Source organism: Podarcis erhardii, assembly GCF_964252035.2.
Source record: "Podarcis erhardii genome assembly, chromosome: 2".
Lineage (NCBI taxonomy): Eukaryota > Metazoa > Chordata > Lepidosauria > Squamata > Lacertidae > Podarcis > Podarcis erhardii.
The window spans coordinates 102,597,661-102,623,715 of record NC_138498.1 but is presented as its reverse complement, the minus strand read 5'-3'; the positions used below and the strand labels follow the sequence as shown (position 1 = coordinate 102,623,715).

At 42.8% G+C, this 26,055-nt stretch overlaps 1 protein-coding gene across 1 annotated transcript in view; it reads right to left on the bottom strand.

Moving 5' to 3' along the window:
- Positions 1-26,055, bottom strand: part of LOC309336805 (cadherin-related family member 3-like) — a 46,774-nt gene that overhangs the window by 10,490 nt on the left and 10,229 nt on the right. Inside the window, exons 3-12 of the mRNA XM_081853158.1 lie at positions 25,856-25,956; positions 19,745-19,855; positions 18,639-18,835; positions 17,399-17,576; positions 15,518-15,680; positions 13,903-14,005; positions 12,629-12,727; positions 7,744-7,979; positions 1,580-1,751; positions 525-769 (exon numbers count right to left, since the gene is read on the bottom strand). Coding sequence (XP_081709284.1) covers positions 525-769; positions 1,580-1,751; positions 7,744-7,979; positions 12,629-12,727; positions 13,903-14,005; positions 15,518-15,680; positions 17,399-17,576; positions 18,639-18,735 — 1,293 coding nt within the window. The 5' untranslated portion in view covers positions 18,736-18,835; positions 19,745-19,855; positions 25,856-25,956. The remainder of the gene's footprint in view (positions 1-524; positions 770-1,579; positions 1,752-7,743; positions 7,980-12,628; positions 12,728-13,902; positions 14,006-15,517; positions 15,681-17,398; positions 17,577-18,638; positions 18,836-19,744; positions 19,856-25,855; positions 25,957-26,055) is intronic.

Genomic DNA, 26,055 nt, shown 5'->3' with positions numbered 1-26,055 from the left:
TGATCATGTTGTTCAGGTGCCTGATTATCATCTTCCAAAGCAAACTACTCTATTCTGAACTTAGAAATGAAAAGCATAATGCTGGTGGGTCAACAAAAGAGGTTTAAAAACTCTCTCAAGGCAAAAATAAATAAATAATGTAGTATAAACACTGGCCTGCAAGTGCTCCAGTTGAAGAACAGCCTTTACCAAAGATGTCATGGGCTTTGAAGACACACGAACTCAGGATGCAAGGGAGAAACGTGCTAAGAGGAAGGCACATTTGGCAAACCCTCACCGTGATCAACATCCCACCGGAAACTTATCTCCCCACTGTGGAAGGACAGGTGGATCCAGAACTGGCCTCCACAGTCACTTACGGACTCACTGTTAAAACTGTGCTTATGGAAGACAATCTTACTCGGCTGTGAGTGGTTGCCAAAGAAGACGAGACAGCCATAGGTTTCTCACCAATGGGTAGCATTTTTCCCACTGGACACCTGTTTGTTTCAATTGGTCTTTGCTAAACGCAAAGTACTACTTACCTCAAAATATGGCGTTGTTGGAGGAGGAGTCCTGGTTCTAACCACAGAAACATCTATCAGAACTGTTCCTGTCATAGCTTTGGGGACAGAGTTATTGTACAAGTTGTCATCTATAATGTGAACCACAAGATGATACTGGGTCTGCATATCCATTCTATCTTCAAAGTCGAAAGGGCTTTTCACAATCAGTCGCGGTGAACTGGACCCTTGAATTGGGTCAAAACCAAAATGGTTACCACCATTTCCTTTGTGTGAAGAACAGAAAGAGAGATTAGAATGCCTCTAAATGCCTCTAAATTTTATCTTATCTCGGGTGTATTTTTATACAAAAAGGCTTACAACAAATGCACTTTCAGTGGTATCACCAATGGCAATAACGGTACCTTTTAATTATTTTCTTTTGTCTGTATATACGTGCTTTCTCTTTTGAAATACGCAAAATTCAGTAAAGAATTGATTTTAAGAATGATGATAATAACGGTTCCTTTTAAAATGAATATTCATAAAAGATGCACATTTGAAAAGCAGAAGTCAAACAAAGGTACAAACTAGGCAGGGAATTGTTCTTCCCGCTTGAGAGTATCAGTGGTTAGGATGGCCTGAGAGGCATTACAGCGTACTACAATTTCATGGAACTAATCCTGTGTACACACCAAGCATTTAAAGCATGCCTCCCCCAGCCGGCAAGAATCCTGGGAACCGTGGTTTCTTAAATGGTGCTGGGAACTGTAGCTCTGTGAAGGCCGAACTACAGTTTCCAGGATTCTTTGAGGAAAGCCATGAGTTTATGAAGCCCGAGAACCTATGCCCTTAACCATCCATAACCCAGAAATCAACAAATGATGTTTCTTCTCCCACCAGCACATATCCATGCCAGAAAAGGTTCCACTTATTGCATTCCTGCATGACTCTTGCACAACTCTTCAAAGCACAGAGCCTCTCCGTTTGGTGGTTAGGGTGGAGACTGCAACCCTAGCTAAGCCCAATGAGGTTTGGAAAGTGTTATTGCACATCAAAAACCATAAGGAGACATTTCATGATGCGAGAACTTTTACCGGAAACAATCTCAAACCGCATTGAAGTATCAGCAGAGTCTCTATCATGGCAGGTAAGCCGAAAGCTGTTTATATTTGTTCCTGGGGAGGTGTTGTCAATCACTGTTGCTCTATAGGTGAGGGGTGTGCATACGGGGGCTTCATCATTCTCTTCTCTGATATCTATCGTCACCTATTAAAAGAAACAACAGCAAAACAAGAGAATCATAGACAAAAGGGGCCCACAGAAGAGTGCTGAAGGGGGCATGGCTCATCTACTGTTGCTAACAGGATCTAACGCCCTGGAAGAAAGACTGTCACAAGACATAGCAGAGGAGGCTCAGAGGAGATAAAAGGGAATGAAACGATTCATGAAGGATGAGTCTGTCAAGGCAGTAGCAGAAGTGGGACTCACTGTAATGCCTCTCCCCATATGAACCAACCCAGACCCTGCAATCAATGCCCGAGGCCCTCCACGAGAGGTCCAGAGGGTGGCAACATGAGGATGGGGCCTTTTCTGTGGTGGCTCCCCACTTGTGGAATGCTCTCCCCAGGGAGGCTCGCCTGGTGCCTTCATTACATATCTCTTGGCACCAGGCAAAAACATTCCTCTTCTCCCAGAACTTTGGCTAATTAAACAATCTATGGCCTTTTAAACTGGGGGTATTGCTTTTGTTTGTGAGTATGGTTTGAGTTTTTGTGTTTTTTATATTGTAGACCACACTGTGGTCCTCAGATGAATGACAGTATAGATATTTAAAAAGGTAAAGGTGCCCCTGACTGTTAGGTCCAGTCACGGACGACTCTGGGGTTGCGTGCTCATCTCGCTCTAAGGGAGTCGGTGTTTGTCCGCAGACAGCTTCCGGGTCATGTGGCCAGCATGACTAAGCCGCTTCTGGCTTAGCGGTACCTATTTATCAACTTGCACTTTGACATGCTTTCGAACTGCTAGGTAGGCAGGAGCAGGGACCAAACAATGGGAGTTCATCCCGTCATGGGGATTTGAACTGCCAACCTTCCGATCGGCAAGCCCTAGGCTCTGTGGTTTAGACCACAGCACTACCCACGTCCCTATAGATTATAATTATTAATTAAATATATAGATATTGTAATAATAATAATAATAATACCTCCCATTACCTGTGCTGCTGCTGTTTACTGGGGATGGGAAGAGGGAGGCAGTGGTGAGGTTTGGTGTCCTGCACCTCCATTCTGTTGCAGGTTCTACTCACATATTATAAACCAAAGGGTGGGAGGCAGGGGAATCGGCAATGTTAATTTACACAGAAAAGATCAAAACACCAAGCAAGCTGGAAATGCGAGACTCAGCCTAAGGGTTACTTGCCTTGGAGATGATGAATGGTTTCCCACCTGAAACATTCATGAGTAATCTCAGTAAGCTCATCTCTCAGAACAGCATTTGGATGAGAAACACTGTAACAATGCCCCCCCCCGCCCCGCCCCGGGCAAGACACAGAAGCACACTAGAAAATTAAGATGCATGAGAAGAGTCTTCTGGACCAATTTAGCCAACATCCTGTTCTCCCCGTGGCCACCAGGTGCCTGCAGGAAGCCTGAAAGCTGGACATGAGCTCAGCTGCCTTTTTGCCCCCATCAACTGGGGTTCAGAGGCATAATGCCTTTGTTAAGCAGCCAGACTGGCTTGCCTTCACCTCGGGAAAACTGCTTTAATAATTCTCAAAGAGAATTGCTTCAGGAAGCTTTTCCCCTATGGGTGTGGGGACTGAACAGCAGTAATGGCATTTTCCAGTTGTTTGCAAGCAAAGGAAAACCGAAAGTACCAGCACTCTTCCTTGATCTACTTGTGCAAGGAGACAATAGCATTTGAAATAGTAAAGGCATGGCTCTTAGCAGTTTTTACGATTATCTTTTTTTTAAAAGTAATTATATTTATTCCAGGCTTCAAATGAAAGATGCTGGAGCTCAAGCCAGTCTGAAACAGAATCTTCTGACTTGGAAACCCTGAGGAACTGAGATCCGGTTGCATAATGAGCCCCTGTGGGCTAAAGGATCAGGAAAGCTCTCTGTACAACCTAATAGGCACTCACTAGCAAGTCTACAGGTGCAGAAAACAGCAGTCCTTATCAATGCATAATATGGGAGATTCAGGGGACAGGAGCATGCTACTTCTCTCACAGATTGGATGCATTCATCCAACACATTTAATATTCCAGAGCCACTGTGGACAAGGAGACACAGCCAAAGAGGTATCTCAGGGACCCTTCCCACATGTTAATGTGGGGCAGCTGCTCTTCCAAGTGTCCTGTTTTACAAAGAACAATCCTCCTGAAGGTGTCCTGTATCTGAAGTCCAAGTGATGGGAAAGAGTTTCTCCCTGAGTTTCCAGAGAGCTGCTGCCAGCCCGAGTAGACAGCACAGGGATCCATATCAGACCCTCCAAGTGTCCCTATTTTCCCAATGGACAGAACTGTCCCAGTTTCTGATTTGACCCCAGAATGTCCCGCTTCTCCTTAGGACATCCCTATTTTAATCGGAGAAATGTTGGAGAGTATGGCGTTATCCAAGCCCCCAAGCCATCTGAAGGCAGCCCAGTATAGAGAAGTTTTAAAATGTTTAATGTTTTATTATGTTTTTCTATATGTCAATGGGCCAGTATAAAAGTTGTTGTTGTTGTATAGGACATTCCTATTTTCATCAGAGAACTGTTGGAAGGTGTGCCATATGGATGAAAGGTCCAAGCTGGTATATATCAGTTTCCTGCATTCCTCTGATACATTACACTTGGGCAGGGGCTGTTAATTTTAAAAAACACAGCATAGATGTATACATTTGTCCCAAGGTGAAATTTTGGTGTTAACTGAGCACCTGTATTTGACACCTATTCTGGTCGCTTTGCCTCTACACTTCTAGATCACCCTAGGGCCAGGTCTCTGCTTGGCTGACTGAACTCCATCTGCCCTGAGGGCCCATGACACCTATAATTAGCTTATCTGCTTAGTAGCAGCATGTAGGAGACGGAGAGCATTAGCAAAGTGCTACTGCTGCTGAGAAAATCAGTGCAGCTGAATTTTTCAAATCGTTTTTTAAATCACTGCAACAAAAGTCTACAAGCAACAGGGCATTGCTTAAGCAGAAACCTGCTCTCCAGAAGTCAGAGAAGAAGCTGATCAAAGAAGGACAGAGAAGCAGCAAGTGGCATTTTACACGTCAGGTTACAGCTTCATTTCCTGTTGGAGCAGACTAATTGCAGCCTAAGTCCGTGTACTTTAATCACTGTTGCCTCTCCACCAGAAGAAAAAGATACATTTGTGTAGGTAAGGAGAGTACAGTGGTACCTTGGGTTAAGTACTTAATTCGTTCCGGAGGTCCGTTCTTAACTTGAAACTGTTCTTAACCTGAAGCACCACTTTAGCTAATGGGGCCTCCTGCTGCTGCCGCACCGCCGGAGCACGATTTCTGTTCTCATCCTGAAGCAAAGTTCTTAACCTGGGGTACTATTTCTGGGCTAGTGGAGTCTGTAACCTGAAGCGTATGTAACCTGAAGCGTATGTAACCCGAGGTACCACTGTAAAAGCTTCTAAGACACTTCCTTTCCCCACCCAATAAAATAATGTTTAGTTTTTGTACCCTGCCAAGCCAAAAGGGGCCCAGCAAGCCATGTATTCTGGCTTGCAAGGTACTTGACACACCTCTTTTTGGCAGTCTGAGACATCATTCATTTGAGCTTTGTTGGGCCACTATACTAGTAGCTGGCTTAATGCGTCCCACTTCAAGCAATTGTTTTCTTGGATTTATGCAACCTGTTCTGCTCTTTCGCTATGCTGATTTTAGCCTCCTCGACTTCTGTGGGATTAATCCAAATCACCAAAATCAGATCATCAAATTTAAGTAACAAATCTAAATACTTTGTGATGATCGCAGGAGCGGTGCATCTGGATGATGATGATGATGATGATTACAGGGAGAAATGGAAAACCAACAAGAACAGTCTCTTTGGCTTAGGCACGATCTGCTGTTATGTGTTCCACATGCCCCCTCCCAATATATATATTCTGTTGTACCTATCATTATTACACCCTAGTGTTACAGAAGAAAGTGCTGCAAGCTTGTAATTTATAATCAATGAATGAGCTTTCTGTGTTACAGTAATCCTATGCTTGTAGGTGTTAATTAAAATGTTCCCAGCAGCTAGGGACAGAATAGTCGTACAGAGACATGCTCAACAGATGAGCCGCTTGCTTGCAGTGCCTCCGTTGCAACAGCCAGCAGCTCCAGGTGACCCCAGCTGTGACCAGGACATCCAATGCCTTTGCATGACAAAAAGGGAGGCTGGCATATATAGAGTCACGCCTTCCTCTCTAGATGAGGAAGGGGAGGTCTTTGCTCATTTCTGATATACTCCTGTTTTTATACTGAAGCCCCTCATGGCCCAGTATATAAAGTAAGCTGTAATTTGGGATGTCAATTCCAATATGTCTCTTTCCTCAAGATCCACTGAGAACCCTAGGCCAAAATGGAGCTTTTAGTATTTCCAGAGTTCAGAGCTTTCCTGGTCTGACTTGATGCTTGGCACACAGCCACAGGGTGTTTTTGAAAGGTGGCCCCTTCTCAGCTAAGTGGTGTCTAGCAGCCCCCCCTCTAGGGCCCAGAGGGGGGAGAGTGCGGTCTCCAAAGGCTGATCGATCACCAAATGACTGATATTTATGAAATACAGTTTATCTACATTGTAATATTGCAAACAGTTTTGCCTAACAATTTAATTTGGAAGGTACTGATTCAATAAAGCTCGAAAGGAAGGTTTGGACAATTAATGATTGGGAATTCCTGTGCCATTAAACTTCAGATAACAGACTTGGATAACATCCCAGATTGGAATGGAGTCAGAGGAAACTGATAAAAAGACAGATGGAAAAATATATACTAATAAAGCTGTACTCGACGGATGAAAGTACATGATGTTTGACATGATTGAGAATCGTGGACCCAGGGTCAGAGAATTATAAAGCATCAAAATCGAGATGTGGAAAATATGGAAACAACAAGGAGAGGCAGAACTGAGATGTGGAGACATGCTTCAGAGATCCAGACCGTGGGGAGCTCCGAAAAATTAATAATTATAATTTGGACTATAATTTGGTCTGTTTTATTTTAGTTTTTTATTTTAATTAGAGTATTATGATTGGATATATTAATTGGATGTTTTTTATTGGAAAAGCAATAAAAATGATTTTTTTTAAAAAAAGAAAGGTGGCACCTTCTCGTCTCCACTAATCCACATGGGATAGACACCTTTACCGGCAAGATGGGGCTAGAGCTCTTCTGAAAGTTGTTTTCCGGTTACTTCTGCTTCACAGGATGCCAGACCAGATTATTGCAAAGAGCTTTTTGGTGGTAAGATCTAGTGATCTTTGTGTAATTGCCTCCATATCACTCACCAGGTAATCCTTCCTTCCTTCCCTACTCTTAGTTGTTTCATCTGTTCCCTTGCTCCCCTGCATCTGCCTCTACCCTCTGCAACCCTTTAAGACAGCCTTCCATTTTTTGACATTATCATTCTTCGTCCATGACTTCCTTGCCTCCTTTTCAAGACAGAGCTTCACGTGATGCATGGGGCTACCACATAAAAAAACACCCCTTATGTTGAATTCTTTCCAACAGCCCATAATTTGTGATAAGAACAGAAGTCCAGCATACTGTTCTCACAGTGGCCTACCAGATGCCTGTGGGAGCCCTGAAACTGTTGTCTCAATCCAATCCGCCTTGAAAAGATATCTAAATTGGTGGCCATTACCATATTTTGTGGCAGAGAATTCCAGAGTTTAATTTACCTTTCCTTCTTCTCTAAAAGAAATGCTATTTTTACTGCTCAGCACTACATGCCTAGCCATTAAATAAGTTCCTTTGGGGTATGTGATATGAGTGTTTTGCTCTCCGGTCATGTTGATGGTTTGACTTGGAAGAAGCAGTGAAAACAAAGGCGAGGCCCACCTTGGACCTTTGGAGTTCATAAAATGGGGCGGCAAAGGCACAAGAGTTTCTTTACATTGGTATCCTATGAAATAAAATGGTTTGCATGACACCCGCCTGCCTTTGATTTTCCCATTCTAGTGGACCGATTGCCCATAATTCAGCTACTATAGAAAGGAAAGTTAAAAGAACTGGCTGGATAATGTTCATAAGAAAAATGGTTAACTCAGACTTACTACAGTACTAGCAGTTCTGGGATGAAACAGATCACAGTCAACAGCTTCAATGATCAGTTTGTACTGCTGGACAGATTCGTAGTCTGGTTCTGTTATCAGTTCTATCACTCCAGACACTGGATCCAACCAGAATATCTCAACGGGGTAAAAAATGCCTCCATGGCCTATTCTATAGGTCACACAGTCTGATGGGTAGTCTTCATCTGTGGCAGTTACTTGTCCAACTTTATAGTGAGCTGTAAGAAGACAGTGGTGTTTTACAAGTGCTAATTTTCAGACTCGATTTCATTTACCTGGAATTAATGTAGTAGCGATTAAGTGGAGCCTCTCCTTTTTCAACAGTGAAAGCTGAGTGCTCAGAAAATGAGCCTATTACTGTGCTGCCTTTGTAAGGCTTATTAGCAATCCCTTCTTATTTAGCCATATAACAGGGCAAAAATGACACAAACAGGAGCTACTTAATTACCTCACAATGAGTACAAGGCATAAGCTGCATTTATCGCTGTTGGGATGAGACTGCGGCATAATTGACCATTAAATTCTTCTCCAATTGGATTTCTTTTCTCTACAAAAGACTCTAGGGGTGCATCTTTCCCCGAACTAGTTGTGTGGCACTTTGTTTACAGGCAAAGGAGAGAAATCAAAGGTGAGTGGTGGGCGAAGAGGAAGGATCCACGTGTCGCTAAATGTGGAGATCAGCTGTGCCTCTTGCACACATCAGTGCTGTTAATTTATATAATAAAATAATAATAATAATAATAATAATAATAATAATAATAATAATAAAATTTATACCCCGCCCTCCACGGCCAGAGCCGGGCTCAGGGCGGCTAACACCAATAAAATCACGGTAAAAACATAAGAGGAGAGAGAGAGAGAGAGAGAGAGAGAACCAATTTAAAATACAGGTTAAAATGGAATTTAGAATGCAGCCTCATTTTAAAGTAGCCAATAAATCAAGACCGTAAGGGGAGGGAAACATAAAGGTCAGACTGAGTCCAAACCAAAGGCCAGGCGGAAAGATGTCAAGTCCCACAGGGCCCTAGTCTCTTGTGACAGAGGGTTCAACCAAGTCGGGGTCAGTACTGAAAAGGCCCTGGCCCTAGTTAAGACCAATCTAACGACCTTGCGACCTGGGACCTCCAAAAGGTTGTCATTTGTGGACCTTAAGGTCCTCTGCAGGGCATACCAGGAGAGGCGGTCCTGTAGGTACGTGGGTCCTAGGCCGCATATAGTGTACTGCTTAATAAATAGCCCTAAAATGTCACAAAACAAGGACTCCCAGGATAATATTTGTATTCACTAACAGGAACTGAGGTCGGATTAAGCAACTGTGGGTTCAGATTCAATGGCTTGGGTAAAAGATGGACTTAAGTTGTCCCCCCACCCTTGGCTGTTGCATTTGGCTCTGGCCATACCATCAGACCAGCAGCTCTCTGGCTCTTCCTCCTAAACCCTCTGTTGGAGGACCCATTTGCGTATGCTTTGTCACCTGTCCTGGCCTCCCTAAACTGCTCTGCTTCCTCAGGCTCCATGGAGGATGCTATCCCATCTGCAATGCTGAAGTACGATTCAGTTGTCAGCCAAAACTGCTTTCGTACGTGGAATGGGGAGGAATTCCAGCTTGTCTTTCAAGCTGCAAAATGTTTTGTATCAGCTCCGCTCTGGCCCCTGGTTTCTATCCTACCTCCCATACATAGCTCTCCGCCTCTTTGCCACATCTTCATCAGATCTCAGCAAGTTGCTGCCGCCATTGTCCTTGTCCCGCAGTGTCCTTTTAAATGTTCAGAGCAATGGAACATAATAAGGCTGAAAGGAGCCCAGACCAACGGCAGGAGGAGATGCTGACCGATTAAAATCTGAGGTCCATAGGCGAGACCCACATGAGTCCAGCCTGGGATTTCTGAAATAGCTTGCCTAGTGTTCCTGTAAACGCAGCAAGCAGATGCCAAGTAGTGACTAGCTAACGTGGTTCTGTTTATTAGAGAACTGTTTTAAAACAGCTGCCCCAGTTGCCAGTTCATTTCCAGCCCCAATTCAAGGTGTTCACATTAGTGCTCCAACCCCTAAATGTCTTAGGCCCCCACACCTAAAAAATCACCTCCTTCACTCTTAAGGTGTTAAGATCAGCAGAGGGGGCCATTTTGGTTGTTCCACCAGCCTCAGAAGCTCAGGGAGAGGGTATTCTCTGTGGTAATCCCCAAGTTGTGGAACTCATTCCCTACAGAGATGCATCTGGTACCTTCATTACATACGTTTGAAGGGCACAATTCCCAGTATGTTTCCGGGCACAATTCAAAGTGTTGGTGCTGACCTTTAAAGCCCTAAACAGCCTCAGCCCAGTATACCATCGCTCAGACCACCCACTGAGGTCCAGCGCCAAGGGCCTTCTGGAAGTTCCCTCACTGCAAGAAGCGAAGTTACAGGGAACCAGGAAGTGGTCAATTATTGTATTTTAATATTTTACTAGAAGCCACCCAAAGTGGCTGGGGAAGCCCAGCCAGATGGGTGGGGTATAAATAAATTATTATTATTATTATTATTATTATTATTATTATTATTATAATTATACTGTATAGCTTTCTGCAAATGCTGAATACACACCTCAAGCATCAAAAGCCAGATCAAAGAGGAGTACCTCAGTACCCACCTAATTTCTATAATAGTAAGTGGTTTGAAACTGACTATAATATTGTGTTTTAATTGTAAACTGACTCAGGACTTAAGGGTGACGGGTGGGCAAAGGAGAAGAGGAGGAAAAAAGAAATGTTTCCACTACCTTTTATGTCTACGAAGCCTGAGCTGAAACCTTTGCAGTCAGACAAAAGGTGTCCACTACTGGGCCTCGGTTCTGCTAACAAAGTGTGTAGCATAGGAATATGCCTTACAGTGGTACCTCGGGTTAAGTACTTAATTCGTTCCGGAGGTCCATTCTTAACCTGAAACTGTTCTTAACCTGAAGCACCACTTTAGCTAATGGGGCCTCCTGCTGCTGCTGTGCCACCGGAGCACGATTTCTGTTCTCATCCTGAAACAAAGTTCTTAACCTGAAGCACTATTTCTGGGTTAACGGAGTCTGTAACCTGAAGTGTATGTAACCCGAGGTACCACTGTATACCGAATCAGGCCACTGGGTCCACCTAATTGAGTACTGTCTACACACTGACTGTCAGCAGCTGTCCATGGCTTCTGTCAGAGACCTCTTCCCATTCTACCTGGAGATGGTGGTGAATTACTCTTCCGCATGCCAAGCAGGTGCTTTCCCACTGAGCCCTTCCCTTAAAAAAAAACACAACAGCGGGTTAAAAATGCAGCTTATATTACACAAGTACATATGGTGGTACCTTGGGTTACAGACGCTTCAGGTTACAGACTCCGCTAACCCAGAAATAGTACCTCGGGTTAAGAACTTTACCTTAGGATGAGAACAGAAATCGCGCGACAGCGGCAGCAGGAGGCCCCATTAGCTAAAGTGGTACCTCAGGTTAAGAACAGTTTCAGGTTAAGAACAGACCTACAGAACGAATTAAGTTCTTAACCTGAGGTACCACTGTACTAAGAGTTTCTCTCATTTCCACATCGTAACTCTGTTAAACATAATAGAAAGCTGATACTTTTACGTGGGTATGAAATTAACCTTTCAATAAAGCATAAAAAGCTAACCTGAGCACTTCTCAAGCTCAAGTTTAAAATAGAGCCATTATGAAGGCTCCTGAAAGGCTGCCAACTTTTCTCCTTGAAAAACTACTGTAAGCGAATTGCATTTCCCTCGTGGCTTCCGGCACAATGTGATTGAGCTTTTCCGTTTATCATGAAGCTGTTTCGGATCTTTTTAAACAAGATGGGGAGGTGGTGGTTAAAAGGAAACTAATTTCATGTGTGTGTGTGTGCCTTTTTCTTTTGCTGTCAGCAGCGGATCCGTGTATGTGTCAAACTTCATCAGAGAAAATTACTTTAAATATTTCAGATTGCTGTATTGTGTTCAAATTATATAGTTACCAAGACCCCATACAAGGCAATTTTGTACTAATGCAAAATAAATAAATAAATGCAGCTCGTTCTTTTGGCCTTTTTATGGGCACTGCTATAAAGGAAGTTATAGCATCGTGGTGTTCCTGTATTTTTTTTATTTTCACCTACCTGATTTCCACCCTCCCTCAACTGATTCAAGTCAATGCCCATTGCTATAGCTCAGTGGTACACAGGTCACAAACTCTGCAAACAGAAGGCTCTATGTTTGATCCCCCACATCTCCAGCTAGCAACAATTTAGTAGCTGGTGAAAGAAAAGACCTTTGCCTGAGACCTTGAAGAGCTGCTGCCAGTCAAAGTTGACAATATTGGTGGCCTAGGTGGAGAAATATGACGCCTTCCTTTGACTAATGACAACGGTATCCAGTTCAAATTTCAAGTCAAGGCCAGTAAAAGTGTGAATAATTATGGATAATTATGAGCAGGTGACAACCTTCCTTCCTTCTTTCTTTCCTTCCTTCCTTCCCATAATTTCTATTCCATGCCTTCAATGCGATTTTATGTTCCAAAGGTGACTAATAATAAGCAAGAAACAATAAGAGTATAATTTTTAAGAAATAGAAAATAATAAAATAAACCATACACACTAACACAGAGAACTGCAATTTTTATAATTTTATAATTACAGTGTTACAATTATCACAGTATAATGATCATTACCATGTTATGAATTAATTTCTCTTTATTTTGAGCTTCTGGTTCAAGTTTAGTACAGCAGCTCTCGTGCTATGCTCAAGTTTTGCTTTATTTGTTGTGTCTTTATTCGTATGCTTCTCTGAGCTTTTTTTATAAGGCAAAGCGGTTAATATATTTTACTTAATTTTAAAAAGGAACAATCAAATATTGTGACGTACCTCCAGCTGTTTCAGGAACAACAAACGCATAATCTGCTTTGCTAAATGCCGGCCCAAATTCATTGACAGGTAAGACTTCCACAATTATTGTAGCAGTTACTAATAAAAGAACAAGCAGACCAGCATTTTCCAAGTATTAACCTGAGAATTCACCCAGCTGACAGCAAATAGGAAAACAACCAACAGGAGAGTAAATTGAAACAAGAGGCCCAGGTCTTCATTATGTCAGAGGGAGCCAGTGTGTTGGTTAGAATGCTGGACTAGGACTTGGGATACTATAGTTCAATCCAAACTGGAGCACGAAACTCGCTGGGAGACCATGAACCAATCACTGTGCTGCAAAGGGTTGTTGCAAGAATAACATGGAGAAGGGAGAACCATATATATCACTTTGAGCTCCTTGGACAAAATATGGGATCCAGGTGTAATGATAAATAAATACTAAGCTATGGCCAGTATTTCATTCCCAGAATCAAGGCAAAGTGGTCCTCAAAAGTGCCACTTACTATTTCATGGTCCTAGTGAGAGATTTTACTTTCTTGGGCTCCATGATCACTGCAGATGGAGACAGCAGTCACGAAATTAATAGATGCCTGCTTCTTGGGAGAAAAGCAATGACAAACCTAGACAGCATCTTAAAAAGCAGAGACATCACCTTGCTGACAAAGGTCTGTACAGTTAAAGCTATGGTTTTCCAAGTAGTGATGTATGGAAGTGAGAGCTGGACCATAAAGAAGGCTGATTGCCGAAGAATTGATGCTTTTGAATTATGGTGCTAGAGGAGACTCTTGAGAGTCCCATGGACTGCAAGAATATCAAACCTATCCATTCTGAAGGAAATCAGCCCTGAGTGCTCACTGGAAAGACAGATCCTGAACTGAGGCTCCAATACTTTGGCCACCTCATGAGAAGAGAAGACTCCCTGGAAAAGACCCTGATGCTGGGAAAGATGGAGGGCACAAGGAGAAGGGGACGACAGAGGACGAGATGGCTGGACAGTGTTCTCAAAGCTACTAACATGATTTTGACCAAACTGTGGGATGCAGTGGAAAAAGGAGTGCCTGGTGTGCTCTGGTCCATGGGGTCACGAAGAGTCGGACACGACTAAACAACTAAACAACAACAACAAAGGTTCCAAACCTAAAGCTGGGGCAAGGTGGGGAGGCCCTAAGAAGACATAGAGAAAAGATGGATTCCCCACACAAGAATCTCAAAGGAGGACATGGTCAGAAGAGCATGCTAAGAAACACTTGAGTTCTTATAAAAATTCTCACCTGTGTGTGACGGATTTGCATCATCAAAAACAGAGAGAGTCATTTCATGGGTGCTGCCAACTGCAAGATTCCGTGAGTCTTCATAGTCCAAATATTGTGTTACCTTCCAATACAGCAAGAGTGAGCAATTAAACCATGCAGCATAATATCAAAGGCAGATTGAAGCTCGTGCATATTTCAGATTAACAGTTAAATGTAACTCACTTTTCCTGTTAGAAATGCAGATGCAACTATGGATAAGACTCAACCAGGGGCAATTTCACACTTGGAGGACTGTGATTTGGTGCACCCTGCTAGAAAGAACACTTGGCTCCAGTTTCTGTAGGAATGCAGAACTGAAAGGAAGTATGTGCTGGTCCTACTCATCACCTGAAGGATGAAACACTGCTGGGTTGTCTGTGTGTGCGTGTATGAATCTTGGGAGCTTGAATGCGGAACGGAGTTTGTGTTATCATTACAAGCTGTTACTTATAAACTGCCTTGAGAATCATTTGATTGGAATGCAGGGTATAAACCCCCAGGTCCAGATGGCATGATGGCATCCACCTGAGAGTTCCCAGAGAACTCATGTGAAGTTGCTGATCCAGTAACAGAAGTATGTATTTGTCCCTAAGATCAGCTTCCATACCTGACAACGAGAAAATGGCAATGAAATGCTATTTAAAAAGCGTGGTGGTGGGGGGGAACATGGGGGATCTTGGAAATTACAGGCCAGTTTGCTTAAAAATATAAAGGTGAATGCAAATATCATCATCATTGTCACCATCACCTTATTCTTACACAACACCCTTTCTCCAAAAGGAGGACAGAGTGGCTCAAACTATGCATATTATTGGACAGTGATGGACAGCTAGGAATGGCGTTAGCTCCCACTTGCCACTCAGTGACAAACCCAGGCTTGTTGCTGCATAACAAATAATAATAATTTTATTATTTATACCCTGCCCACTTGGGTGGGTTTCCCCAGCCACTCTGGGTGGCTTCCAGCAGAATATAAAAACATAATAAAACATAAAATGTTAAAAACTTTCCAATACTGGTCTGCCTTCAGATGTTTTCTTAAAAAAAGATACTTATATTATATTTCTATAATATACTTATATTATATTTCTATAATATACTTACATTATTATAATATTACATTTATATAATGCTTAATTGTAATAAAACCTCAAACTGGTTTACAAAAAGAATAAGAATATCAATAAAAACTGCTAAAAACAAAATATTCAAAAATAGTAAGCTAAGACCAGAAATTGACTTGATTCTGTGGCAAAAAGGGGGGAAAGATCCCCACCATTGCCAGACTAAAGATCGTGCATTTTACTAAAGGAATCTTTTCCCTGGCTATCCTAGGAGGTCCAGTAGCATACATGAGCTCCCTTAGATCAGGTCAAACTAATTGTCCCTCTAGCCCAATATGGTTTATTCTGTTCTGACTGGCTGACTAGAGTTTCAGACCTGCCCTGGGCTTCTTTCAGCTGGACACACCAGGGATCAAACCTGGGATGTTCTGCATGCGAAGCAGGCAATCTGCCACTGAGCTATGATGGATCCTCCCTTGTTCAGCTCCTGTGCCCTTGGCTTGTCTTCTCCCACATCTTCATTTACTCACCCAAATGGCATTTTTAGCACCTGGAACTTGTTCAAACAGCTTTCCAGCGCCAACCGGGCCACTGTTGGGTTCATAATGGAGTTCATCGGGGGGATTGTCCATATCGTGACATCTGACATTAGCAACCACTGTATTAATTGCAATAACTTCTCTGCTGGTATATCTGATTAAAAGGAAGTCATCAAAATGTGACATGCTTGTACCAGAGACCTCAGTTTTCTTCTCTAAAGGTCCATCAAATCAAAAGCCGTTAATGATGGTGCCTATCATTTTAAGATAACGTTCCACAAGGTGCTCAGACTGGGAGAATCTAGATGTGTAACTTCACAAGGCACACTGTGATTTATACTGACTGTAATCCGCCTGAATTTTTTTATACCCAGTAGTTCAAGTGCAACCATGGCAGGAGTATAATGGAACCCTATTTTATAGTCCTATAACTGCACTGTCATGAATGCTTCTTTTAAACATATTTGTAAGAGTCAATTCAATAGAAAGAAAAGACTTGACTACTTTTCCCTCACATTTTTAGGGGGATTCCAACAAGATTTCCCTCTCTCTTAAGCGCTACAGAGCTACTCACAAATTTTCAGTATAAAAGGAAGTGGGTTGAAGTCTCCTTAAAAGAATACAGTGGTACCTCGGGTTACAGACGCTTCAGGTTACAAACTCCACTAACTCAGAAATAGTACTTTGGTTTAAGAACATTTCTTCAGGATGAGAACAGATACTGCGCGGCGGCGGCACGGTAGCAGTGGGAGGCCCCATTAGCTAAAGTGGTACCTCAGGTTAAGAACAGTTTCAGGTTAAGAACGGACCTCCAGAACGAATTACGTTCTTAACCCGAGGTACCACTGTATCGGCTGGCCAGTTGCGGCTGGTGCCCATTGGGACTTGTAGGGTGGGTAAGAAGACCAACAGTAGGTGGAGCCAGAGCCAGAGACAGACAGAGGCGAGTAATTCTAGTTTTGCCCCTATCCTCCTGCCTGCTGAGTTCTACAAGGGCAACACTGAGGCTGCCTACACACTTCCCATTCTGCAGAGCGAAAAATCATTTTCTCTCAACACACATCCTCAACAAGACTGCAGATCCTGCAGTCGAGACAGGCGGGTGTGGTTACTTGATACTTACTTGCAAACCCTCACCTTGATTAGATTATGCATTTCAAAACCTTGCCCTTGCTATCGTGGTATACGCCCACCCACGTCGTCATTGGTCAGGTATAGACACACACCCATTGCTGAGACAGCATGCATCTGTTTTTAAATAGGCTCACTGTGAGGTAATACAGCATCAATCTGAAATGAGCTTTTATTTTCAGAACTAGTTTAACAAGTGATTTTCAGTGTGTGTGTGTGTGTGTGTGTGTGTGTGCAATCAGTCTAGACCAGGCAAAGGCAAACTCCGGCCCTCCAGATGTTTGGGACTAAAATTCCCATCATCCCTGACCACTGGTCCTATTAGCTAGGGATGATGGGAATTGTAGTCCCAAACATCTGGAGGACTGGAGTTTGCCTATGCCTGGTCTAGACTGTGTGTGAACTAGGTAGGACAAAGCAAGAATTTAGTCCCCACTGGTTCTAGAAGAAAAATGTGCATTTGCAGCCTGAGACTAAGGAAATGGAAACTGACAGGCAGTGCCACCAACTGGACTGCTTGTCAGAAAGAAGGCAGGCAGGCGGGGGCTGCCTGGGGTCAGACTGAACATGGTGGGGCAGGGCTCCATTTGCTCCAATGGCATGGGATATTTCTTTGTCCCATTTGTTCGATTTTTGTCAATGAGCTTCTTTATATATTTTTGAACATCTATGTGAAGGAAAAGATATTATGAGAAAAACATAGCTAACCATTTGCTGCCGCTTCTTGACTCACTAGCTTACCTGTATACATACTGATGACAGAATGGCACGTTGTCATTAATTCCATCCACATTCACTATCACAGGAATGCCTGCACACCTCCGGGTACTGCTGCAAGCCACAACGGTGAATGACTGAGCACTGATAAATCCAGCCTCTTCCATGTCCAGTCTAGATGCAATTAGTAGAGTACCACGAGCTGCAAAATAGTTGTTGGGATAATGATGATGTTGATGATCTGTGGCCTGGCCTCGAACATTTAGTAATGCTTACTAAACTATGAACCTGCCCATAATCTAAGACCTCCGCCTGATGTTCTGCTTGTGTGCCCACTACTGAAATTGGTTATGTTAATGAACACATGAGCGGGGCCTTCTTGGTGGTGGCTCCACAGTTGCAGAATTCTCTTCCAGTTAACATTTCCTTGGCATATTCTATTCTGACATTCATTAGGTTTTCAGAAACTCCTGTTTTAACTTATAAGCACATTAGGGGAGCCCTGCTGTGTCAAGCCCAAAGCCCACCTAATCTAGTGTCCTGTTCTTAACATGGCTAACCAGATGTCTAGGGAAGCCTGAAAGCAAATGGGCACCAGCAATGGTGAAGGACCATAGCTCCATGGTACAACACATCCTCAGGTTAAGGCTCAAAAAACATCGTACCTGAAGCCCTGTAATTCAGCTGCCGTTCAGTGTTGACAATAATTTAGCTACAGTAGAATGATGGTCTGACTTGGTATTAGAGGAAGTACAGCAGAAACAGGACTAGGAGTCTCCAGGGATAGGCAGTGGGCCTCCAACTGGGGTATCAGCAGCTGCCTAAGGTACAATGCTGATGCCTGGTGCCTGCCCTGTAACATCCCAAGCGGCTCTTTGCATATTCCATGGGATATGCTGCCCCTTGTAGAAGATACAAACTTCATATTTTGCAACATTTTGGTTGGTCCTCTTAAAGCCATCGCCCACTGAAATAATAGCATCCCCCTCCCCCTTATGCACCACACACCTTGGCTACCTTTGTTTTTCACATAAGCTAGATTTTGCCAGTCTCATGCCCTCCAGATATTTTGGACTACAGTTCCCATCAGTCTTAGCCAGCACAGTCGGCTTGGGCTGATGGGAATTGTAGTCCAAAACATCTGTTCCAGGAGAATTATGTAAACTGACAGTAGGCTATCCTCTTCTCCTGTGGTTGTAATCAAAAACAAAGGATTTAGGGTAGGGGTGGGGTTTTGCCAGGATTCACATCCGTCATGGTTTACCTTTGTCAATCATGAAGTAAGGATTGCTTGGATCGAGAACGAAGGTGATAGGATCCATTGGATCTTCTCCCGCAGCATGGCACTTGCCAACTGTCATCCCAATGGGAATTTCTTCATCCAAAGTAATGTCCACTAGAGCCACTGAAACCGAGTCTTCTGTCCTAGGAGTCAATCTGCCTTTCCCAATACTGAAAAAACTAGAAAGGCAACACGGCTTATAAACAGTAGTTGCAATGTGCAGCTCAGCAGTGGATCTTATCTTTTTAACTGAGCCAGCACAGTCTCAGTCTTCACTTTAGCAAGTGTGGATATGACAGTAATTATCCAAGATGTGGCAGCTTTATAATTCCCATACTGACGGTGGGAAGATGAGGATGAAATAGAGGACTCTCAGGCCTATAGTTCCTACTCTCAGGTACCACTTCACTTATTTAAGGAGCTTAGGTGGGGACAGATCAATAACTGAAGGATTTTGGTTGTGTGTGTGTGTGTGTGTGTGTGTGTGTGTGTGTGTGAGAGAGAGAGAGAGAGAGAGAGAGAGAGAGAGAGAGAGAGAGAGAGAGAGAAGGGGGGGTGCGGTACAGCAAAAGAAAATTATTCTTATTATTTCAGAGTTTCAGACAATCTCTGCTCCCAAGCAGAAAGGTGATATGGTTTTCCACACATGACAATAGGGAACTTATATTTCCATGGCTGTGAAGGGAAGATAGCTGTGTGTGTCTGTGTGCATTTTCCTTTTTAAATAATCTTGAAAGCAGGATAATGAAACTGTAATAATAATAATAAAATATTCCCCACTATTATGCCTAGTCTGGCTATAGTAGTTTTAAGAACATTGCTGAAATCTGCAAAACCATTTGGACTAGCAGAGGCCATACTGGGACTAGGGTGGGGTGGGGAAAATGAGCACCTGTTCCTACAGGTGAGACAGCAGAAAATGGATAGCTGTTCCTACATTCCAAGCCGAGCCCCACAGTCCTACTATGTTCCTACAGGAAGCTCTAGAGACTTTATTCCACCATCAAGGGTCTCTTAAAAAGTCTATCAATTATGCACAAGCACAAGATACACACCCTATAGAACCAAGCACTACCTTGGATGCTTACGTGCAATTAAGAAAGACGTCCCCACTGTGCTTCACTTCCACAAGAAACACTTTGATATATCCAGTCGCAGAGAGACCTTCTGGATCAGCAACAGTCACCTTCACTGAATAGCTGTAAACAAATTATATATTTATTTACCACAGTGATATCCTTCTCTCCCCCCAATCCAAATAACTCCAACACCATTCTCTGACATCAGAAATGGGGATATCCACAAAGTAATAGGAACACCTATCAATCTTCCAGGACACTCTGTAACTGACCTTTATCAAGCAATTCAATTATGTCACCTGTGGGTTACATCAAGATTGCTGCTGTGCTGTTTTGGTTTTTTTTTAACCACACTACATGTGCTAATTAGTTTACTAATGCCAGGCTGTTTGCATTAGCACCAACACTATCATGTTAATTGGCCACTCTGCTGTGTTGTTAATTGGTTACTGTAACTATTTTGCTTTCAGGTAGCTGTCACTTTCTGCTCTTTTTACATTTCATTTCCTCTGGCCTCAATTCTCTGCATTCTCTGCTCTGCCCCTCCCCGTCCATGTTTCTGTCTTGCCAATTTAGGATCGTAAGTCGTGCAGTTGATGAAATGGACTGTGTTGCGTGAAAGTTCATGCCGTAATAAGCTTGTTGGTCTTTAAGGTGCCAGAAGACTCTTAAGGTTTTTTGGGATCCACCTCTTTTGATGAATTTATACTGTTCCATTCAGGGTAGAAAGATTTCATTGGCTGTTATAATTTTAAAGGCTTTACCACTTTTCATAATTGCTTGTTGCATTGTTGTAACTCACCCTGGAACCTTATGGGGAAGGGCAGGTAAGAAATAAAAACAATAAAAATTGGTGTCAGGTGCTCAGAAGGCTTCTTCCCATATAAACCTGCCAAACAGCTTAAGATCCACCATTCTATGTCCCTGCCTTTGCTTTGGAAAGGACCATGACTTAGTGGCAAAATAGCTGTGTTGCATTCAGAAGGTCCCAGGCTCAATCCCTAGTATCTCCAGATATGCCTGGTAATGTCCCTGTCTGAAAACCTGGAGAGTCTGAAAACCTGACATAGCCAGTCAGTGTAGACAATACTGAATGAGATGAACCAATGGTGTAACTCAGTATAAGGCAACTTTCTGTGTTCCTGTACTCAGAGGTGGTGCAAGCGGCCACTTGGAAAGGAGCTTTCTGAGTAACTCTACCCTAGGAATGTTGTCCTGATTGCAACTCTACCTACTCTCTCGAATTCAATATACTTCAGGGGCCAAGGGAAGGTTTTCTGGTTTACCCAAGAGCTTTTATTTGATGGTTTGCATAGTTGTTTTTAGTTACTGGTTACTGCTTTCTATCATCTGTGGTTCGCAAGTACCGCTTAGTTTTCCCTGACGCTATTTCATCTGCTGAGGTTTGGTTTTACATATGTTATATTCATACTCATAAAATTTATACACCACTTGATTGTGTCAGCAGACTTTGCAGTTTGGGTGAATTAGATTGGAATAATCATTTACAGTTTCTGGAATTCAAAGGCTTTATTCATGCAGGAACGATTTACAGGATGAGTGGAAAGAGGAAATAGAGGACATCTTATCTGGAGAGAACAGTAGACAAAATGGCTCCGCTTTTAGGGTTGGAGTTAATTAAGACTACAAGCATAAGCAGAGTGGCTAGATCATTATCTTGAGAAGGAAGTATATTTGCTTTCCTCCAACAGTTTGTAGAATAAACCTCAAAATAGTTTACAAAAGAGAGTAAACAATAAAATTATCACAAAGAAAAAAATCACAAAAATACATACACATTTTGTATGTATGCATTTTAGACATACAAAAGTCTAAAATACTAAAACAAGTTAAAACTCAAATCAGCTTTCTACACATCTGGGAGCAGCAGGGGGAGCCCAGTTGCAGTAGCATAAGTCCTCGCTCAGGCTTCTGCTAATAGGGCCAGATAATTGAATCAGGTCCCATGAAATTATCTCATCCTCTTTACTAATAATAAGCCAAATAAGCGAAGATACGACTGTTTGAACATGGGCATTGTGTTGTAGAAATGCAGCAGAAACAGCCTCTAAATAAGTGACCTACACAGAAAGCCGAATATGTCCATGGGCAACTTTCCACTCCTTCTGTATAGTACCATTTCTATATCTTCTCTTTGTCTGTCTTAGCTAGTTAAATCATATCTAATCGAAAAACTCTCCAGAGTAGAAATTTTGTCTCTCGCAATATTTTGTTTCAGCTTTGAAAGGTACAGCAAGTGTTGGCTTCAATTGTCACTTTAGCCTGCTGGAGTAAAACTAGAATGATAAACAATGAGTGCCTGTAATTGGAAAGTGAATAATTAGATCAGAAAGTTCCTTCTGGTTGAGCAGAAAGCTCTGCAGTCTCTCTGGGAATATGATGAAGAGCTTTCCAGATCTCATTTGGGTAACAGTCTCTCTTCCACTTGACAAAAAGGAGGGAGCAAGAGGGGAGTTATGCATACTTTCCCTAGACATGTTCATGCATTTCCAAGTCATCCAAGTAAGAAATGCTCTGATTAAAAAAGACACACCTTCTATTTTTAAACAACACCAGGCGGTATTAATATGCAGGTAGAGGGAAATGACTAATTAATGTAGTTCAGCCTTATTAACATACAGCTATAACCCTGTTGCATCCTGCAAGGGCTGGTGAGGTCAGCATTGAGGCAGTTAGAATTAATTAGACATCCCACACTCCCTCCGCCCCCCTCTGAATTCAGGCACATCCTGAATCCCACCAGAAGGATAGATACAGAGCTAAAAGCTGAAGGATAGATACAGAATAAAAGCTGAAGGATAGATACAGAAGGATAGATACAGAGCTAAAAGCTGAAGGTCTTTTAAGCTTATGAACAAAAACAAACAAACCCTGCAATAAGCAAGAACTCTATTAATAGCAATACTAGTTTTTTTCCATCCTGTCGTTTTCAAATGCCTAATTTAAATTTCTTTTTGCATATACACATGAATCAACTGTTCTTCTAAGCTTTGGGCAAAAATCAAAATCAAAATGTTTTTGTTCCCTTGGTTTTCCTTCCCAACTCCCCCTGATTTATCTCCTTGACTAAACTGCGGGGCGATGCACATGATATGACCACATGATGTGGAACTTCCACACTGAAAGGGTCAGGAAGTGGGTGATGTAATGATTTGACACACCTGTTGTTATGTTACTCCTTATGAGTCACAGGAATGCTATGATATACAATGAATTGAAAAGGAGATTCAAAATAACTTTTTTTTTTTAAAAAAAAAAAAACAACAACCAGAAGCCTTTCTTTTGGGAATTATAGGGGCAGAACTACCTAAATTGTATAGAAATTTATTTATGTATGCTACTGCAGCAGCAAGAATGCTACTCACCCCAAAGTGGAAAGAAGCAGAAGTCCCAGCAAAGAAAGAATGGATACAAAAACTTACGGAATATGCAGAAATGGCGAAACTTGCCGGAAGAATAAGAAATCAAGATAACAAACTTTTTTATATAAAAGAATGGAAATGGTTTATTGAATATTTAAAGATAACTTGCAAACAGATAAAAACATTGGCAGGATTACTGTAATAACCTGCAGTTTCTGCAATATATAAGAGTATATATTTAAAGTAGATAATTAAATGAGCAAATGAATTTGGATATGCAGAAGATCTAAAAAAATTTAATTTAAGGAACTGTAGAAAGATGGGGAAGGAAGTCAATTCTTTGAAATGTTATTGTAAAACTAATGAAATGTATAAACTTGAAAAGTATAAATAAAAGCTTTTTTTAAAAAAAGGAATGCTGTGGGAGTTGGTTGTAATGATAGGATCAGTGGTGAGTTGAGGAAAAAGTTACTTGCTAAATTTTTATTTTTTAAAAAAAGAGACTTCTACCCACTGACCACCTCTTTTCACTGGGAATCCTCTACTTGATCAGGCCATGGGTCCATAGAATCATAGAATCATAGAGTTGGAAGAGACCACAAGGGCCATCGAGTCCAACCCCCTGCCAAGCAGGAAACACCATCAGAGCACTCCTGACATATGGTTGTCAAGCCTCTGCTTAAAGACCTCCAAAGAAGGAGACTCCACCACACTCCTTGGCTGCAAATTCCACTGTCGAACAGCTCTCACTGTCAGGAAGTTCTTCCTAATGTTTAGGTGGAATCTTCTTTCTTGTAGTTTGGATCCATTGCTCCATGTCCGCTTCTCTGGAGCAGCAGAAAACAACCTTTCTCCCTCCTCTATGTGACATCCTTTTATATATTTGAACATGGCTATCATATCACCCCTTAACCTCCTCTTCTCCAGGCTAAACATGCCCAGCTCCCTTAGCCGTTCCTCATAAGACATCGTTTCCAGGCCTTTGACCATTTTGGTTGCCCTCCTCTGGACAACCATCTAGTTCAGCATCTTGTTCTCACAGCGGCCAACCAGATGCCCCCAAGAGAAGCCTGTAAGCAGGACCTGAGTTCAACAGGACTCTCACCACTCTCACCAATTCCCAGCAGCTGGTATTCAGAGGCACACCTGCCTCCACCAGTGGAAGCAAAGCACAGTTATTGTGCCCAGTTGACATTGTTTTATGTTTTGAATTGTTTTAATTGATGCCAGGGTTACTTTATTGTTTTTATGATATTTTATGGTCTGAAGCTCAACATCAAAAGAACGAAGATCATGGCCATTGGACCGATCACCTCCTGGCAAATAGACGGGGAAGAAATGGAGGCAGTGAGAGATTTTACTTTCTTGGGCTCCATGATCACTGCAGATGGTGACAGCAGTCACGAAATTGCCGTATTTTTCGTCCCATAGGATGCACCTAGTTTTTTTTGGGGGGGGGGGGAAATAAAGGGAATTTTTTTCCCTTTATTTCCCCCCCCAAAACCAGGTCAGGGAAACCAAACCAGGTCGGGGAACAGCGGTATGGCAGCGCTGTGCCTCCCCGCTGTCCCCCGAGCTTGTGGAGCTGGCGCTGGGGAGAAGCGCACTCCAAACCAGGTCAAGGAACAGCGGGATGGTGGCCGCAGGGTTCCCCAGGCTGCGGATATCTGCCCGGCGCGTGGGGCGCTCTGCTTTAGGGCGCCCCACGCGCAGGGCGGCAGGCTGCTATCCGCAACCCTGCGGGAACTCCCGTGGGCTCTCCAGGCTTGCTGATAGCTTCCTGAAGCTTGGAGAGCAAGAGGGGTCGGTGCGCACCGACCCCTCTCGCTCTCCAAGCTTCAGCGAAAGCCTGTATTCGCCCCATAGGACGCATACAGATTTCCCCTTCATTTTTGGAGGGGGGAAAGTGTGTCCTATAGGGCGAAAAATACGGTAAAAGACGCCTGCTCCTTGGGAGAAAGGCGATGGCAAACCTAGACAGCATCTTCAAAAGCAGAGACATCACCTTGCCAACAAAGGTCCGTAGAGTTAAAGCTATGGTTTTCCCAGTAGTGATGTATGGAAGTGAGAGCTGGACCATAAAGAAGGCTGATCGCCAAACAATTGATGCTTTTGAATTATGATGCTGGAGGAGACACTTGAGAGTCCCATGGACTGCAAGAAGATCAAACCTCTCCATTCTGAAGGAAATCAGCCCTGAGTGCTCACTGGAAGGAGAAGAGAAGACTCCTGGAAAAGACCTTGATGTTGGGAAAGATTGAGGGCACAAGGAGAAGGGGACGACAGAGGACGAGATGGTTGGACAGTGTTCTCGAAGCTACCAGCATGAGTCTGACCAAACTGCGGGAGGCAGTGGAAGACAGGAGTGCCTGGAGTGCTCTGGTCCATGGGGTCACGAAGAGTCGGACACGACTGAACGACTAAACAACAACAACAAATGCACTGCCCTGTGATTCATTATATGGTCCAGAAAAATGCATAATGCACAAATAATAAAATGGAACAGCATGTGGATAAAGTAAAATCACAACTTGTGCTGCCCTTCCTCATGTCACAGGAAAACCTGTCTTCCTTCCTTCCTTCCTTCCTTTCTTTCTTCCTACCTTTCTCCAGATGCTCTTGCAGTGTTTGTTCCCCACACAAGCAACCATGTGTGGGAAATAATTTTAAATGAAAAACAATTGGGATTTTCTCCACTTCTGAACAAAATAAAACCACAAAACAGATATCTGCTTACCTCTTTTCCCTGTGTTCAGATCTCAAGGTCTCTGTCGTAGAAATTGTCCCTGCACCATCAATCTTGAATACTGTGAGGTTCGGTGAGATCTCGATAGAGAACTAGTAGGAAAGGGTGGCATCAATTTTTAAAATGTTACGGTTCATGCAAAATGTCAGAGGTTGGAAAGCAATGATAGCAAAGAATATTCTGATATATTA